The sequence below is a fragment of the Odontesthes bonariensis genome, chromosome 4, assembly GCF_027942865.1.
Source record: "Odontesthes bonariensis isolate fOdoBon6 chromosome 4, fOdoBon6.hap1, whole genome shotgun sequence".
In the NCBI taxonomy this organism is placed as follows: Eukaryota; Metazoa; Chordata; class Actinopteri; order Atheriniformes; family Atherinopsidae; genus Odontesthes; species Odontesthes bonariensis.
In genome coordinates this window covers 29,813,595-29,831,737 of record NC_134509.1, presented here as the reverse complement: position 1 = coordinate 29,831,737, position 18,143 = coordinate 29,813,595, and the positions used below count along the sequence as shown (strand labels likewise).

Genomic DNA, 18,143 nt, shown 5'->3' with positions numbered 1-18,143 from the left:
GAAGAGCTCAGAGGACAGTGGGAGGGGAGATGATTGGCACACCTGTACATCGTCGGCTAATCATTCTCCCCTTTATCAGTAGCGTGCTGGTCCAGGCAGAGGGGGAGATGACGGGATCGAGACCCAGAGTCAGAGACGGAAGGACGAATGAACGAACCGAGCACACGGAGAAGCTGGAGTTCATCTTCTGCCGTTCTGGCTATTAACCTCGATCAATAATAAATAAACAAGTATAAGTCCACCACGGTCTCTGCTCATGTGTTGGGTGAACCCACGGTAGCAACGGAATTGTTACATGGACGAGCTGTATAAAAAAGGCCAAGTGAAAAGATAAACACTTGAAAACAGAGAATTGATTTTTGTTTTACATAAACAATGTAGAAAAAGCTGCACAAGGAGAAAAGAATCTCTGACATTGCCACGTTCAGAGAAAAGAAGTCCGCTGCCAAAGTCTCTCTGAGTCCTCTTAAAATCAGCCAAATGACGTAACCATTCAAAGGAAGACTCACAATGCTGTTAACTGTAGCTGAGATTATGGATAAAGTTGTATCATGATATTGAATCATTTCAGTGGGGCTTGAAGAACCGTTCTCTGCAACAGTGGTGTTCATTTTGCGTCTGTAATACAAAAGAGACAAAGATCCGAATCTGAAATTTATGGTTAATACAATGCAGATAAAGCACTATATAATTGAAATGCCATACCTTTAATCTGAAACACAATCCTGAATATCCACCTGTTGGTGAAATATGGAGCTCCGGTCAATCAGCAAAGAAGAGAAAATTCTAACTTCTGTGTTAACACCTTGACAAGCTGTATTTAAAGCTGTCTGTGATTCAGTGTTAAGATGGAGTCAGTATCTATCACACCTCTCTCTCTTTGGCTCAGCCCCTGCTCTGTCCTCCTGCCTCAAACCTGATCCCATGTATCCTACCACTGTATGTGTCATGACTTTCATGTCGACAGCCACCTAATTGCCATTCAGGACTTGCAAGTGGAGACTCAGACGCCATCCTGCATCCCACTGTGCTTCAGCCTCAATGCAATGGAACAAAATGTTATAAATAAATCTGTCTCTTCCAGTTCAACCTGGCTCACTGTTGGCACAATCAAATACACTGCAAAATGTGTAAGTAGAATAAAAAGGCTGCAAGAGGGTAATTTCGTGGAGTCAAAAATGTTAATGTTAAAAACATATTTTCTATTCCTATTATCACACACACCTCTGGCGATACTAGCTAAATTTCCAGGGAAAATTTTTGTGGACATTTAGTAATACACATACTCATATCTGCATCTGTAGTGATCTAATATCAAATCACTTATAAATAAAATAGATAATGTAATTATAAAGAAAAGCATATACAAAATGTGACCTCTGATCTATGATATTAATATGGGTTTAAATGTTTAATTCCTGTCAGCTTTTTTGACTCAATACTATTACCAAACCTGCTTTTACTGAACGAGGACTGGGCATTTCTTATACAAATTATTCTAATCTCTTGGTTAGACAGTTTACGATCTCTCTGTGTAGGGGGCTGACACAGTCCAGCTTTACTCCATTATAATTAGCTAAAAATCCAGCTGCAGAACTTGTAGACGGTTGAAAACATTTTTGGCTAATTCTGGTTTATTTGCAGGTTACCAGTGCATTTTTAAAGTTTATTATTTGTTATAAGAAGCCCTTGTGGCTGAAATCAACAAGATAAACCCCTTTCCCCCAAGAAAAGATGGGAAATATCTTAAAACCTAAGTATTGTAATGGATGATTGTTTGATTCTGCTCCTGATGAGTCCCATTCATTTTCAATAGGAAACAGCTGGTGTTGCTGGTGTCCGGTTGATGTATGTCCAAAAACATAACTTTTCAGGAAATTAAACAAAACCCCATCAATTCTAAAATGAATAAGAACTGTGTTGTCAAAGTTTGTATTTAATCTTTATATATGATCACGTACTTGGATGAATTAATATATTGGTAAAGTATTGCCAAAATCAAGCTAAAACAAAGTTGAAAAGTTTTTAACTAAGTTACATAAGTTTGTGACAGTTTGACAGCAGTCAAACTTTCCCAGGTTTGCCTGCACTCCATTTTGTTTCTACCTGTCTCAGGCCTCATAATATTATTTATATATTCATTTTAAAAAAGTTTAATAACTCAAATGAGGTGCTCTTTATTTAAGAAAACATTGTAGCCCCTGCAGAGCAATTGGCTTCATACTATTTTTGTGTATTCTATGTACACAACTGAATAAATTAAGAAATAGTGAAGGAAAAAAAAAAATGGAAATGGTGTTAAATATGAAACACTTTTAAGGAAAATACTTATCTGTTTAGTTAAAAAGCCCCAAGTTGGAGGTTGGGTGGAAATGCAATGTTTTGTGAACAGTTTAAGAATCCTGAGGAATAACAAGATAAGTCACAAGCTTCCTTTAATAGTTTTCATTACCTGTGGGACCACAGAAAAATGTAAATAGTTACCAACAGAATAGATTTTTGTAGTTTTCATGTTATATTTGATGCATTTGTCAGGTCATTCTTGGATTGTCCTTTACTGTTTTTTATGTAGCTATGCATTTCTTTTCCATTCCTTTTTTTGTATACATGCAATGCCTCCAACATTTATGAGTTTGCATACAGGGCTGTGGCTATGCTGTGTTCTGTAGCAAAACAAAACATGTAAAGTAGTTTTGCGCCTTTCGGTCATTTGCCTTCCAAATCATGGGACAGAAAAAAAAAAGTCTTTCCTATCAGTCATTATAGAAGTTGCTGTAAATAACACTTTAGGCAAAAGGGACAAGAAGAGCTCCAGCAAATTCATTTGTATTCAACAACCACGCTACATAATTTTTTGGAGTAATCATGTTTGAGTGCATTTGTATAATAGCTGAGAGTAACTTTGCCAATTACTAAATTCGATAATGTTATCTCGATATCACAAGTTAATCATACTGTTATAGATAACGAAGCTTGTTTTCATTTGATAAAAAGTTGATACATCTTATTTTGTCGAGAAATCAGCAAAGAGTAACCTGCGATCATGAGAAAACTAACTTGGTTTTCTCAATCACGAGATGATTATGGTTTGGCTTGAATATAAGTGTTTTTTAAGTTAACAACTATTTCCATTGTTTACTAATGTTAAAGCAGTTGGGGAAGACCTTTAGCATGTGTGACTGTGTTGCTGCACTTTTAGTAAATGTATGCTCCGGAGCACCAACAGTGGCATCTGTGGGCATAGATAACTTTGACCAACTCTGCTTCAGTCAGTAGCTGCACTTCAGATGACCCCACTGTTTAGACTTCACAAACAAAATATAATAATCTGTCATCTCAAGAACACAGTCCCTGCTATCTCATGATAATGACATAATTAACCCATTATCACTGGAAAACTAGCTTGGTTATCGTCAGATAATTAACTTGTAATCTCGAGAAATTTCAAATTTCCAGTTCCCATTGGGTGACCCTGAATTGCTCCGCCATGACCCTGAAATGGATTAAGCAGCTATAAAAAATGGATGGCTAGATGGACACCAACAAGGAGTTTATATTTAAATTCGGTTTTTGAAATCCATCGTGCTTCAGATAGGAAGACAGTGTACTCTGACAGAACAGTCACATTGTAGTCACATAATTCATTATTATTTCTTTCACACAAACAATTTTGATCTTTTATGTTAGAATTCAGAGGGAGAAATGAATAAAAGATAATTGTCACTACTTATGAACTAACATGTGATGATGAACAGACACAGAAAGACACTGGACCAACCCCACTGGCTGGGTGTGGTCAGACATAAAGGCTTTAATTAGAAGGATCTGAAAACTGCTTTACCTTGGTGTGAAGCTTTTCTTTTAAACAAAATTTACACATGCCCGAGTACAATACGATCATGTTTCTTGATTGACCGACAATGTTTACTCAAGCATTCAATATATTATTACACGGATAATGTTTTATGGGTGTATATATGTGAGATTATAGGAAAGATATTCATCACTGAATGAAAAAAGTGCAGTATATTGTGACAAATAAGGCAAAAACATTGAGACGTGTAGTGATTTAACACCTTACTTCCTGAATCTGGAGCTTTCATCATATTTAGAGAATGCATTCACTTTTCTTCACTGGTTTACTCCATTGTAGCGTTACCGGGTATTTATATACCTATTAAATATAAGGATTTATGAGATGTTCTTACAGTCTCAAATAAACCTTACCTCGAATTCAGGGGCACCACCAACCTAGGTTTTGACTTAGTTTTAAGTCACAGTCAGGTAGGAAAACTGTTCGAAATCTTACGATCCTGGTGTTAAATTAATATTCAATTAATAATCAGTCTCATATCTCGCTACTTTCGTGAAGTTCTCGTTTGGTTGGACAGACATTACGTAAAGAAAGCATACGACACAATCTGTGATTATAACATATATATAGATATATGAGCTGTTTATTACAATGATATGATCTTAGACATGAACCTTTAAACAAACAGGAGATGCATGGAATATGGGTGATTATATAAAACACTTAGTGAATATAAAATAAAATATGGGGAATGGGGAGATACTGGATTTATTCAAATAGTTTGGGTTGGCTGACTATTTGAATCTAAATACTGTACTGACATTTCGGATTAATTTATCATTCTGTGAAAGCCTCGAGACATCCATCAAACCCACTTTAAGGTGAAAACGGGTCGGTCTTACTGTGCTGAAGTTCTGTTCAGTCGGTTCGGACCAAGGCAGCGGCCACGCGGGGTCCGAGGGGACTTCTCTTCCGCTCTCTGGGCCTTCCTGGCTGTGGTGGCTGACCTTTTTAGCTTCTCAGTTGCTTCTTTCACCGGGAAACGGGGACGATGATGTCGAGGGCTTTACTGTGGGATGATCAAATCCATCGTTGTGTCAGAGTTGGTCCGTTGCTGCTTTCTCTGATGAAGTGAACTTAAGTTCACAGAAGATTAATAAAAGGTTGCTTGGAGTTGGCTTTCTTGGTAGGAAAAGGTGATGATGGCGTGAAACAGCGGAGGTTAGGACGTGCGACGTAGAAAGACGTGGATGGCGAGGGACGAACACAAACACATAAAACGTGCATCTTCAGAGTATTTCAATCTGTTTCTTTGTTCGGATCTTTCTTTCTCGTCTCCGGGGTCTCACTGGGTTCTGGAGGGTCTCCTCCGGTCGTCCGCTGCATCGTTATCCACACGTCCTTCCGCTCTCTCCTGAGATTATGGGAAAACTCCCAAACTCCGGCGAGCTCTTCTCTTCTGCTTAAACCATCTCTAAAAGTCTCTGAGCAGCTGTTCTCTGCTCAAATCTCCTTCTGAAACTCTGGGTTGGAACCCTTCTGGAACAAGAGCCAGAGCACAAGAGGGCAGACGCCTGAAGCGAGCCAGCAAACGAGAGAACTAGCGAGAGACAGAGCCAGGGCACAAGGACGCGTGTGTTTTCCGCTGTTCCGGGTTTTGACTCTCGGAGGCGGGGCTTACACTACTTTTTCAGCCAATGACATGCTTGAACTGTGTGCATGTCTGTGTAAGGTGATCTGTGCTAGGGGGATTTCTGGATGAGACAAAGAACTCTGTGTTTCTCCATTACTCCCATCTCAGAACATTTGTCTCGGTGATTCTGAAAACACCACATCTTGTTAAGATATGCAGATTAAAGATATAACATAGACTTGTAATATAAAGACATCAAAATAACACACATGATAAAGACAATTATGACTTTCAAAATTCAGATGAATATCTATGAAATCGTGACAAATGAATAGTGAATTACACAATGCTAATTTCTGTGTTAACAATGGGGACACTAAACAAATACCAAATAGATACCGAAGGGACATCGTTAGAAGTTAAATTGTTGCATATACATTGTCCATTTTACTGAGTCCTTTGGGATTTAAATGTTCAACTAATCAACACTGCAGACCACTAGGGGGCAATGTGGTTCCATCAGGCAGGTTGGGCATTTTCCACCAAAATCAGTTCTTTGTCAATATTTAAGCCAGAATCGTACAAATTGTCTCTATATGCGTCTTGTGATCAAGCTGGAAACCTGAAAGAAATTGTACACGGTTATCAAACACATTTAATATAGTTTTAAGATTTGACTAAAAGTGAGTCTTCTCAGTTCATGTGTAGCCATCTGGTCGGTCTGATCTGTTAAAGTGTCAACTTTCGAGTTATGGTCTAGATAAGATAGTAAGTCTCCCACTTTTCCAAGAGTGAGTTCGACTCCCCAAAAGCTCTTAAGGGTGTTGTAAATTAGGCAGTTTCTGTCTCTTTTTCCTTTGTGGAAAGAAAATGAAGATCTGGTTTATATCCACATACGTAAACATCCCCCACAGGAATGTTGGTTTTGTCAAAGTTTGAAAAACTCTTAATCCACACGGCACTGTGACTGCTACATTCCCCCATTCGAATCGGATCTGAACTCGTGGCTGATCCGAATCGCAGGTGAAGAAGTCCAGTGTGTCCGAGTCTGGTGGTTGCTAGGACTCTCAAGAGGGTTATGGTGGGTGTCTCGAGACAGCCTAATACAATTCTGACACAACAATGGCTATAAACGTACAATGGCTATAAACGTAATTTTGTTAAGCTTACTTAACCTACGTAGTAAATGTCTAATAGCTAAAGATAATGTTCATAAGTAAAGGTTTCTAAGCCTATATAATTTCAAATGGAAAATCCTAGTAAAAGCATGCAGATTTCTTTTGGAAAAAGATCAATGTTAGGGGAGAATTTTACTCATTGTTAGAGTCATGATCTAGGATGTGGTATTTCTTAATAGTTAGGAGATGAGCACGTTTACTACCTGAGTGTGAGCATATTCGCAGGACTTATACGAACAGTGATGTGTAACATATTTGTCGCGGCGGCGGTCCTGGACAGGGCTTCACTGTACAGCAGTAACGAGTGATATTCTAACTAAAGGATCCATGGTGAAAGCTGTTGTCAGCATTTCACTGCTAATTTTGCTTTTAATTCAGTTATAGACCAGTTTCCCCCATTTGTAGATGTCACATGGGTGAAATAAGGTAAGTTGAGTGTGTCACCAGATGATGATAGACTTGAAAATTGAAGTTTTGAACACTGAGGTGTCCTGGATTCAATCTTGAGGCATCATGATACTACGGAGTAGTTTTATCGTGATTAGGTAAGTGATATTTTGAGGGTAAGCTTCTTTGCTTCCTTTAAGAGTTAGCTATGGTTAAAGGTTTGGTATTCGGGGTTACTAGAATGTTTGTTGGAGTGTATGGTCCTACCTCCAGGAACAGGCTAGCATTTCTAAGTCTCTGTTAGCACGGTTGGGTTCTGAACTTTTTCTTTTCTTTTAGTAGCACACTTTTCAGGCTATCAATATCGTCTTGACTGATGGCACTTATTTCACTAGACCATTGCTGAGATTTGATGTGGTCCTTGTTGATGACTCTGCTCATCTCAGTTGTTTTCTGATCTGGTGATGGTTGTGACCATGCAGTGTGTGATGGTTTATAGCGAGACCGAAGTCTATAATTGCAGTTGCGGTTTTGAGCAGATTGCTGGTCATGTCGATTTTGAAAAGACATGTCTTTTTGCGGGTTTGAATGAACACTGTGGTTTTCACTGTGGCAGTGAGTTGGGTCATGGCTGGGCCATGAGGGTTTGGAATAGTTGTGTTTGGAGCCTTTCTTAGGCCGTTGAGAATGTGGCCAGTGGGGGGACCTCTGCTGGAGGTCTGCCACTTTGTCCCACTTCTAACTCTGGGGACCAAGAACCAGGGTTCTGGGTCTGTGTGGTGATGGGTTCTGGCTGTTTAGCTTGTCTATGTTTTTGGAAACCTAGACTGGCCCATTCACGTAGCTGCTGAATGGTAGCAGTGTGAGGGTTAGCTATAACTCCTAAGTGATAGCTGGTAGTTGGATGGAGGTTTTGAAGGAAAAGAGTTTTGAAACTCATGTCTTCTTCCATTCCTACCTTGTTGCTGAAACCAAAATAAGCTTTGAGGAGGCGGTAATAATACTGCTGAGGCAGCTCATTCCGTCCTTGTTTAACCATCATGGCAGCGGTTAAGCCAGATGGGGTCAGCTCGTCTGAAAACTCGCGTTCGAGTGCTTGGCAGAGGAGTGTATAGTCGTTCCGGATGTAATCGGGTTGACGTTCAATGAATCTACTGACTTCGCGGCTAGATGTAACCTTAATCAAGTAGAATTTGTTGTTAACTGATGCGTTTGGAAACCTTCGCAGGAAGAAATCAATGTCGTCCAAATATGCTCGGGTGTCATGTGGCGTCCCAAGAGTCGGTTCGAATCTGGGCACATGGCGAGCAATTTTGTCAAGCTCTTCGTCAGAAGGAGCTTGTGGAACGTGGGGTCCTAAAGTAGGAAATGGTTGATCCGGTTTACCTGGATCATAAACGATCTTTTCAGATCTGAAAGAATTTGTTGTCGTTGAAGACGGGGGTGAAACAATTGAGCTCTTGTAGGCTGTTTTCACTTCAGGAAAAGGGTTCCCTCTGTCTTCCTGGGGGAAGCCATGTGTTTCTTGTTCATGTCCCGTCTCCAAAGACTGACGTAGGTCTATCTCAACACCTTCTGGTTTATCTGATAGGTGTTCCTGCTGTGGATGAGCGGCGTTTTGCTCATCCTTAGCTTTGCTTAGCTGTTCTGTCAACAGCTGCATTTGTTCCTTTTCAACATTAAGATGCTTGTCATCAGTTAGCACTTTGACTGTTAAATCCTGCACTTTCTGCAGAACCATGTGTAGAGATTGCTGGGACTGTTTTTGTGCTTGGTCCACCTTCTTCAGTTGGACTTGGGTTGAAATCAACTCTTGTTGGCAGTTTTGAAGTAGCTGTTCAAGCTTTTTGTTGTTTTCATTGAGTTGAATAATTTGTTGGTTTGAGTTTTCAACCTGTGTTGTTAACTCTGTTACTTGGGCATTAGCTTGGCTGGATGCCCTCTCAGTGGCTTTAAGTTGGCGTTGGAGGAATTTGGTTTCCTCCTGAAACTGTGGCTTTTTCTGTGACCGAGTTTTAAGTTTGTCAGCGGCTTGTTCCATCACTTGGTGTGCATGTTTAACGAACACCACAGCTAGACTACTTAACATTTTGGTCAGAGATTCTTCTTTGGGCTTTTTAGCTTTTGTCTCAGCCGATGGCTTTAAACTGATTGGCTCTGTTTCAGGTGTTTTAATGCATCTTTTCTTTAAGGCATAACCCAGTATCAACTGTTTTGTTAAGTCCATCATCTTGTTTTTCACTTGTCTCAGAAAGGGTTCTTTCTGAAAATAAGTTTGAGTTTGGAACAAGGGAAAATAGTTGGGTTAATGTGAAGGTAGTTGGGAATAAGGATTGTTCTCCTGAAATTAATTTCTTCCTTTTGAATTTGTTCACTTGAGAAACAAATAAGGAAGGATGTTAAAATAAACACGACTGTGTTATTTTACTCAAAACTGGAAGAAATGCATTTAATTTAGAAGCTTATCATTAACCGTTATGGTAAAAAGAGGGAAAACATTAATGCTAACACAAAAGGGAACATACAAGCTCTGGGCTGTTGTTTTCTTTAAGCCTTAGTGTCTTATAATCAGTTCCTGTTAAGGTAATCTGATTTGGTGAAAGACACACATTTGAGATTAATTAGCTTCAATTAATGTTTCCAAATAACAAGGTTGGTATTGTTTATGTCAAACAATTGATTCAAATGCATTAAAGAATATTCAAATAAAGCTGGTATTCGTTAGTACCAAGCAAAATGATCAGCTTTCTTTGTGATCCTATTTAATGTGATCCTGAGCGCTCACATGTCAAAAAACTTCAAGTGGGCGGGTTTGAGAGAAGGGAGTGAGGAGTTGACGTCACTGGTGACGATTTCTAGCACCGCCCACCAATAGTCCTTCAAGGACTCAGTGAATTCGCCTCATTTCCATGGGGAATGAAAGGGTTAACGTCTCTCACAGACAGTGCACAAGCGATGTTGTAGTTTGCCCACAAACTTTTAAACACTGCCTTGCAAAGCTCACAATGCTTGAGACACGGCGGCCTCAGTTCAGAATGCTTCTAAAAGTCACCAACTTTGATAATAACAACGAATAGAGTCACCAACTCAATTTTTCTGCAGCAAAATTGGTCTGTCCACTACTGCTGTATATTATTTTAGTTAGGGCTTGTAAGCATTTTAAAAATAAACACACCCTCAGTTTTTTCTTTCAACTGGGTTCAACAGACACGGCGTTCCGGTCGTTTATTTAATAATACAAAAACAATTGACTGTTTAAGTCATTCATGCGATCACGTTTTGTGACCGTGTGTATTTTAGTTATTTATTTTATTCATTTATTTTATCAGGAGCGACGGCTCTGACTCATTCAGTTAAGCTCAGCAGCTTTAACTTTCAATAAGTAATCTGTATTACTTTATTTTAGGCGTCACAACGCTCCGTTAAACAACGTTTAAACTCGCTCCCCCACTTCATGGGGTTTCTATATAGCACCTTGATGCTTTTTTTATGTCCGGCTGCAAGATTACAGCGGATCAAAACTCCTGTGTTTGAGGAGGCTCTGAGTTGACTAAATTCGCCGGGACTCGCGGCTGAATTTGTGATACTCATAAAAAAAAAAAATCAAATCAACCGTGTTGGAAACTCGCAACTACGGCCAGGCCTTTAAATTCAGCGTTCTTGCGCTGTGCATGCAATCTTTATTCTGGGAGGAAACAGCGACAGCTGGGCTGCTGGGTGCTCTTCTGCGGTGTGCAATTAATATTGCGCACCCACGGATTTGGAGAGTTATCATGCGTCCACGATTACTCTGATAAAGTGCTTTTAGTCATTCTAAGTTTATAAAGACAGACACAGCCACTGCTTGCATTGCTCACACACAGATAATGAACCAGCCAATATCATGTTTATGCTTTCCTTCACGTAAGTCAGTCTACCGTAAAACGCCTCACACGGGGCACCAAAAATATGTAGCGTTACCGGGTATTTATATACCTATTAAATATAAGGATTTATGAGATGTTCTTACAGTCTCAAATAAACCTTACCTCGAATTCAGGGGCACCACCAACCTAGGTTTTGACTTAGTTTTAAGTCACAGTCAGGTAGGAAAACTGTTCGAAATCTTACGATCCTGGTGTTAAATTAATATTCAATTAATAATCAGTCTCATATCTCGCTACTTTCGTGAAGTTCTCGTTTGGTTGGACAGACATTACGTAAAGAAAGCATACGACACAATCTGTGATTATAACATATATATAGATATATGAGCTGTTTATTACAATGATATGATCTTAGACATGAACCTTTAAACAAACAGGAGATGCATTGAATATGGGTGATTATATAAAACACTTAGTGAATATAAAATAAAATATGGGGAATGGGGAGATACTGGATTTATTCAAATAGTTTGGGTTGGCTGACTATTTGAATCTAAATACTGTACTGACATTTCGGATTAATTTATCATTCTGTGAAAGCCTCGAGACATCCATCAAACCCACTTTAAGGTGAAAACGGGTCGGTCTTACTGTGCTGAAGTTCTGTTCAGTCGGTTCGGACCAAGGCAGCGGCCACGCGGGGTCCGAGGGGACTTCTCTTCCGCTCTCTGGGCCTTCCTGGCTGTGGTGGCTGACCTTTTTAGCTTCTCAGTTGCTTCTTTCACCGGGAAACGGGGACGATGATGTCGAGGGCTTTACTGTGGGATGATCAAATCCATCGTTGTGTCAGAGTTGGTCCGTTGCTGCTTTCTCTGATGAAGTGAACTTAAGTTCACAGAAGATTAATAAAAGGTTGCTTGGAGTTGGCTTTCTTGGTAGGAAAAGGTGATGATGGCGTGAAACAGCGGAGGTTAGGACGTGCGACGTAGAAAGACGTGGATGGCGAGGGACGAACACAAACACATAAAACGTGCATCTTCAGAGTATTTCAATCTGTTTCTTTGTTCGGATCTTTCTTTCTCGTCTCCGGGGTCTCACTGGGTTCTGGAGGGTCTCCTCCGGTCGTCCGCTGCATCGTTATCCACACGTCCTTCCGCTCTCTCCTGAGATTATGGGAAAACTCCCAAACTCCGGCGAGCTCTTCTCTTCTGCTTAAACCATCTCTAAAAGTCTCTGAGCAGCTGTTCTCTGCTCAAATCTCCTTCTGAAACTCTGGGTTGGAACCCTTCTGGAACAAGAGCCAGAGCACAAGAGGGCAGACGCCTGAAGCGAGCCAGCAAACGAGAGAACTAGCGAGAGACAGAGCCAGGGCACAAGGACGCGTGTGTTTTCCGCTGTTCCGGGTTTTGACTCTCGGAGGCGGGGCTTACACTACTTTTTCAGCCAATGACATGCTTGAACTGTGTGCATGTCTGTGTAAGGTGATCTGTGCTAGGGGGATTTCTGGATGAGACAAAGAACTCTGTGTTTCTCCATTACTCCCATCTCAGAACATTTGTCTCGGTGATTCTGAAAACACCACATCTTGTTAAGATATGCAGATTAAAGATATAACATAGACTTGTAATATAAAGACATCAAAATAACACACATGATAAAGACAATTATGACTTTCAAAATTCAGATGAATATCTATGAAATCGTGACAAATGAATAGTGAATTACACAATGCTAATTTCTGTGTTAACAATGGGGACACTAAACAAATACCAAATAGATACCGAAGGGACATCGTTAGAAGTTAAATTGTTGCATATACATTGTCCATTTTACTGAGTCCTTTGGGATTTAAATGTTCAACTAATCAACACTGCAGACCACTAGGGGGCAATGTGGTTCCATCAGGCAGGTTGGGCATTTTCCACCAAAATCAGTTCTTTGTCAATATTTAAGCCAGAATCGTACAAATTGTCTCTATATGCGTCTTGTGATCAAGCTGGAAACCTGAAAGAAATTGTACACGGTTATCAAACACATTTAATATAGTTTTAAGATTTGACTAAAAGTGAGTCTTCTCAGTTCATGTGTAGCCATCTGGTCGGTCTGATCTGTTAAAGTGTCAACTTTCGAGTTATGGTCTAGATAAGATAGTAAGTCTCCCACTTTTCCAAGAGTGAGTTCGACTCCCCAAAAGCTCTTAAGGGTGTTGTAAATTAGGCAGTTTCTGTCTCTTTTTCCTTTGTGGAAAGAAAATGAAGATCTGGTTTATATCCACATACGTAAACATCCCCCACAGGAATGTTGGTTTTGTCAAAGTTTGAAAAACTCTTAATCCACACGGCACTGTGACTGCTACACCATCCATTTTATGGCATCATTTTAGCCACATCACAGTTTTCTGATAAACCATATAGTCCCATTGTAAAGCATGTAAAACACAGTTATGCATTGACTGGTGATCGTAGTTTAGCATTTGACAGCAAAAGAAACCTAAGATTAAACTGATTTAAAAGAGAGTGGGTTTTGTACAAGATGCACAATCTTAAATGAATCACAGTGTTCTGCAACAGCTGTAAAAGAACAACTATACGATACAAAGATATGATACACCGTAATCTCTTACTTGAATTTTAAGCTGGTTAAGGTGAAGAATGCTGAATCATGCAGAAACTTTTCATTTTCGAAATGTGCCGAAGAGGAACAATCTGTGTGAGTTCTATACTCTGTTCTCTAAGTATAAGGCAGGGTGCTCTGCTTCAGTTGGCAGAGGGTGACTGAGGAGCCCACACCAAAACCAGCATACAAAGGCTCACTGAATTGAGCTTTAAATTTGTGGATGAGCTGGATCGTCTCTGATACTGAATAAAAGGCTAAAGTGTTGCCTGCATAGTCTAAGTACACACCTATTCGTGTGGCCCTTGGAGCATCAGGAAGGTCTCTGTCTACCTTGTTGTGCCAGGCTGAGTAGCCTGAGTCTGAGCAGAGGAGACTCCACGACTTGTCATTGTAGCCCAGCAGGCTTTGTGAGTTCTTGCCCTTGCGGCTGATGCTCCTGTAGGCCACCCCTATGGAGAACTCCCCGCTCCACTCAGCCTCCCAGTAAAATCTGAAACCAGCCAGAGACTCTTTGCACAGCACTTGGGAGAAACCGTCAAAGCGCTCTGGATGATCTTGGTAAAACTGGATTGATTTCTTTCGCGTGACTGTTTGATTCCCATCTGACAGGACAAGCTCTTTGTACACCGTGTTTGGATCGAAGGACATCTTGCAGGAATCTAAGCAAAACAACCACGGCATACATTTCTTAATGATATACTCATAACAACTAAATATGTCAGAATATGCTGCATTTGTAAAATTAAAAAATACATTTTGCTGTTGTATAGAAAGAACGTAATGCAAAAATCAACATATGGACAGAAACCTAAAAACTTTACTTACATCTCAAGAAGTCTGCTCTCGATTTTGGCTCCTGAAAATCGACCCTGGATGGAACTGCTTGGACATAAAACCGTGGATTTTCTTATTATTGTTCAGTAAATTGCATACAATTGTTTATTCTTACATAATCAAAACTGAAATGTAATGATTCAGTTGACACACCTTTGAGCCGTTTGTCTCCATTTCTTGGCAAAAGTATGTAGACAGGAGTTTCACTCACTGTAGAGATATTCAGCATTAGGTTGGCTGACCTCCGGATCACTTTGAAGTACTCAGAATATACATGTTATATCAGGAACATACCTGTCTTGGAGATTTTGCTCAGTTCTTTTTTGCAGATGTCATCCAGACTGTCTTTCATATCTGTGGCTGTTTTGCTTATTTCTCCAAAGGAGAATTGGGGGTTGATGAGCACTTTGGGAACCATGGCCTCAGGAGGAACACACAGGGTTGGAAAATTCTGTTTTAACAAGAAGCGCCATAATATTGTAAAATAATATTTTCCACAAAGTCCGTGTGATGCCAACATTTGAAAATATAGCTAAAGCACATCTCTCTTGCCTCATGAAAAATAATATAGGATTGATGAGCATAAAGCTAATAATATATGTTGACCTAAATATAAAGACGCATTTAAAAGAGATTTGTAAATCCCTTTTAAATTAGCGTGATATTGTTTAAGATAATTAAATGAATACTTGTCGCTGCAGTTCTGTTTGAGCACCTGCAGAAAGTGAATATTGTCCTCTGTTTCAAGGATCTGTCGTAGCTCTGCGTCTCGGCGCTGCAGCTCCATTATCTCTTGCTCCAGGCGTTCAACGTAGCCCTCAGCTTGTGACATTGCTGCCTGCATGTTGGTCATTATCATCTGATTGATTTCAGACTTCCAGCGCTCGACCGCCTGCAGCATTTCATGGAAGGTCTTATCACTTTCTGTCTGTGCTCGGTGGGCAGCACCCTGAAAAAGTAGAGTCAGTTTATCCGGAGCTTTTAGGCACAAACAGAATTACACCACTACAATCTGTAATGCAGAGATGCATGCTTTTATGTTGGGTTATTCCTTATCTTACTTTTAGCACATCCACATTATGCTTGAGCTCCTGCAGCTCCTTCATCCTCTCTGAAATGATGTGCTGCACTTCAGACTGGGTGAGAACCAGGACTTTCTGATGGAATAACACAAAGCCAGGATTTTGTAAATCAATCAGGGGAAGAGGATGCAATTTTAGTTTCAACCAATTTTCTGTGTAAAGTCTTTAAAACTGATAAAAATCTGATGATGAATCATCTTCTGAAAGGGATTTAAGATACTTCAAGAGGAATAAACTGCCTATATACCACCTGTACAATGTACAAAAATGACAACAGATACATTGCCCCAAATAGTTAAGACTCACTTGTTTCTCAATGCGCTCCTCTTCTGCTGAAGCAATGTTGTGGCCGCGGTGCTCTCTGACAGTGCACAGCACACATATGCACATCTGGTCAGAGCGACAGAACAACTCCAGGCCTTTCTCGTGTTGGGGGCAGATCTTCCTGTCCAGGTGGCCCGTCTCATCCACCAGCTTGTGCCTCTTGAAAGTAGAAGACTCATAATGAGGCTTGACATGCGTTTCACAGTAGTAAGCCAGGCACATAAGACATGACTTGACAGCTTTGTTGCGACGGCCAACACAGAAATCGCAGTAGGAGTCACGGTGCATGTAGGGAAAAGGTCTGAGCTCTGGAAGCTGTGACCGTGGCTGGTGGTAAACATCGGGAAGGTTGCGTCTCAGGACAGGCCGCGGCGTGAAGGTTGCACGGCACTGCGGACAGCTGTACACACCCATGTGATCAAACTGATCCCAGTAGATCTTGATACACTCCAGGCAGTAAGTGTCACCACATGGAATAGTGACTGGGTCTCTCAGTCCATCTGCACACAGTTGACAGAATGAATCCGGTGGTAAAGGGAAATCAGATTCAGCCATGATGCCAAATGAGGCAAATATGAGAAACCAAAATTAGTAGTTTTAGTTTGTGAATCTTCAAAATGTCGATAAGTCCATGAAGTCAAGTGTAGCAAGTCTGAAAAAGTTCCACAAAAGTCCCTCCACTGGCTCCTGAACCTACGACTACTTTTCTGACCACACATTGCAGTCTGTTGCTGATATTTAAAGGTAAGCCTTTGTTTCTACTATAAGCAGTAAGGTGATGCCTTCCCACACAATCTGTTCTCTAGTCTGTCACAATAATCCGTTTGAGTGAAAGTACTGAGGTCTGCATGCAAGATGAGATCTGCTTACAAGCAAGAATATCAGGTGAACTCACACAGTAAGGTCAAGTAGTCAGCAAAATAACAACTAAACTTCGCCACCTATGAGCAATGCCTTGTAAAGTCTTGCTGCATTACTGTGACATTTCATTTCAACAAACGTGTTATAATTTATTCATGTGTGAAAATTCAAGAATACAAAATCATTTATTTTCTTGTATTCAAAATTCATATCTTCTTAAGAAGCAGGGTGACTCCTGCCTGGATTTCTTTTTTCTGTACTTTTCAAATATCTAGATTTCATCATATGAGACATGACCTCAAGCTGCTTGGCAATTTTAATAACATACAGCACAAAGAAGCAAATCTGTGAGTTGTCTCTTCATGGGAGATGAATTGACGAGACTTGTCAGAATTTCATATAGTGGAGAGACAGTCCCGCACACCCTTTAGCTTTCCATGTGACTGAGCAGTTTTGTGGTGGTGCCCGATGTCAAAACAATCTGTACTGTTTGTCATGTCAACAAAACATAGAACATGTGGGTTGAAACCTCAAAAACAGATAAAATGATTCAGCAGATGAATTAAGATTTTAGGAAATCATTGCAAATACGAGAGAAATGTTGAAAAAATAATCCAAAGACACTAAAAAGCAAATGGAAAGTATTTGAGTTATCCCTCTAAAGTAATTGATTGACTTGCATTTTACTTAAAAGAACACAACACCACAATTAAAGCTCACTTATTATTTTTCGGATGCTGTTACTGTAAAAACTTTTTTTAATATTATCCATATTTACTCATCCAATTAAAACTCATTACATTATGCTGCACAGTTTGCCAACATTCGGGCCCCTGATGAAAAATTCTCACTGTGAATAGCTAAGCAAGTAAAAGGTGACTGGATTTCCCAGAGGTTTACAGTTTTTGTTATTTGTTTCTGATATCTAGAATAAGAAAAAAGTTAAAAGAAAACTACTGGTTCAACGTAAAAATCTACAGTTTCTACTAGGTGTCATTAATTCTGATTTGGTGGATTTTTGACAATGTTTAGGTTCACAGTTTGAGCTATGGAAAAACCGTTAACTCACAACAAATTGACGCTGACTGTCCTTAACTTCTGTCCCTTAATCCCATCAAGTTGAGATGAGGGCTCTGTGGCCTTTAAACCAACAGATCCTGTTATTCTTGTTGCTTAAGATTGTTCCTCATGGCTGGAGGCTGAGACTGTTTGTTTAGGGTCAGTGCCATGCTGCAGAATGACCTTGGGACAAATATTTAGTTTTAAAGCAATACTAGTGAAGTTTTTAACATTAAATCTTCTCAACTGTGCTTGGGACTCATTTTGACTTACCCCAACCTTTGTTATGCACATTGCCAGGCCTGAACCTGTCCAGGAGTGCCTGGTAGCTGACATACTACACTGCAGAACCCTGCCTATACTGAAAAAAAAGTAAAAAGAAAAAAACACTGTTGCCATTACAAATAAAGTTGGGGGAAAAATAAATGGCTATGATCCTAACAATTTTTTTCGTATCAGAAAAACAGCTTTTTGTGATCATGTTAAGTT

The 18,143-nt window shown here is 40.0% G+C and overlaps 1 protein-coding gene across 2 annotated transcripts; it reads right to left on the bottom strand.

Moving 5' to 3' along the window:
- Nucleotides 1-3,764: 3,764 nt before the first annotated feature.
- On the bottom strand, nucleotides 3,765-16,441 carry ftr84 (finTRIM family, member 84). Of its 2 annotated transcripts, none has more exons than XM_075463877.1 (7): nucleotides 15,717-16,441; nucleotides 15,390-15,485; nucleotides 15,044-15,277; nucleotides 14,623-14,779; nucleotides 14,482-14,538; nucleotides 14,320-14,376; nucleotides 3,765-14,153 (listed from the first exon to the last, which is right to left on the bottom strand). In XM_075463877.1, exons 1-7 carry the CDS (start codon nucleotides 16,287-16,289, stop codon nucleotides 13,609-13,611), a joined length of 1,719 nt encoding a protein of 572 aa, XP_075319992.1. In that variant the 5' UTR covers nucleotides 16,290-16,441; the 3' UTR covers nucleotides 3,765-13,608. The 2 variants fall into 2 exon arrangements, with proteins under 2 accessions (XP_075319992.1, XP_075319993.1); XM_075463878.1 differs by having other exon boundaries at nucleotides 14,320-14,373.
- Nucleotides 16,442-18,143: the final 1,702 nt, after the last annotated feature.

Excerpts from the sequence above, each read along its gene's own strand:
- ftr84 (XM_075463877.1), bottom strand. The coding sequence starts at position 16,289 with ATGGCTGAATCTGATTTCCCTTTACCACCGGATTCATTCTGTCAACTG. Across the intron at positions 15,278-15,389 it reads ATAATGTGGATGTGCTAAAA|GGTGCTGCCCACCGAGCACA; the intron begins GTAAGATAAGGA and ends CTACTTTTTCAG. Across the intron at positions 14,539-14,622 it reads GAGCAAAATCTCCAAGACAG|TGAGTGAAACTCCTGTCTAC; the intron begins GTATGTTCCTGA and ends ATATCTCTACAG.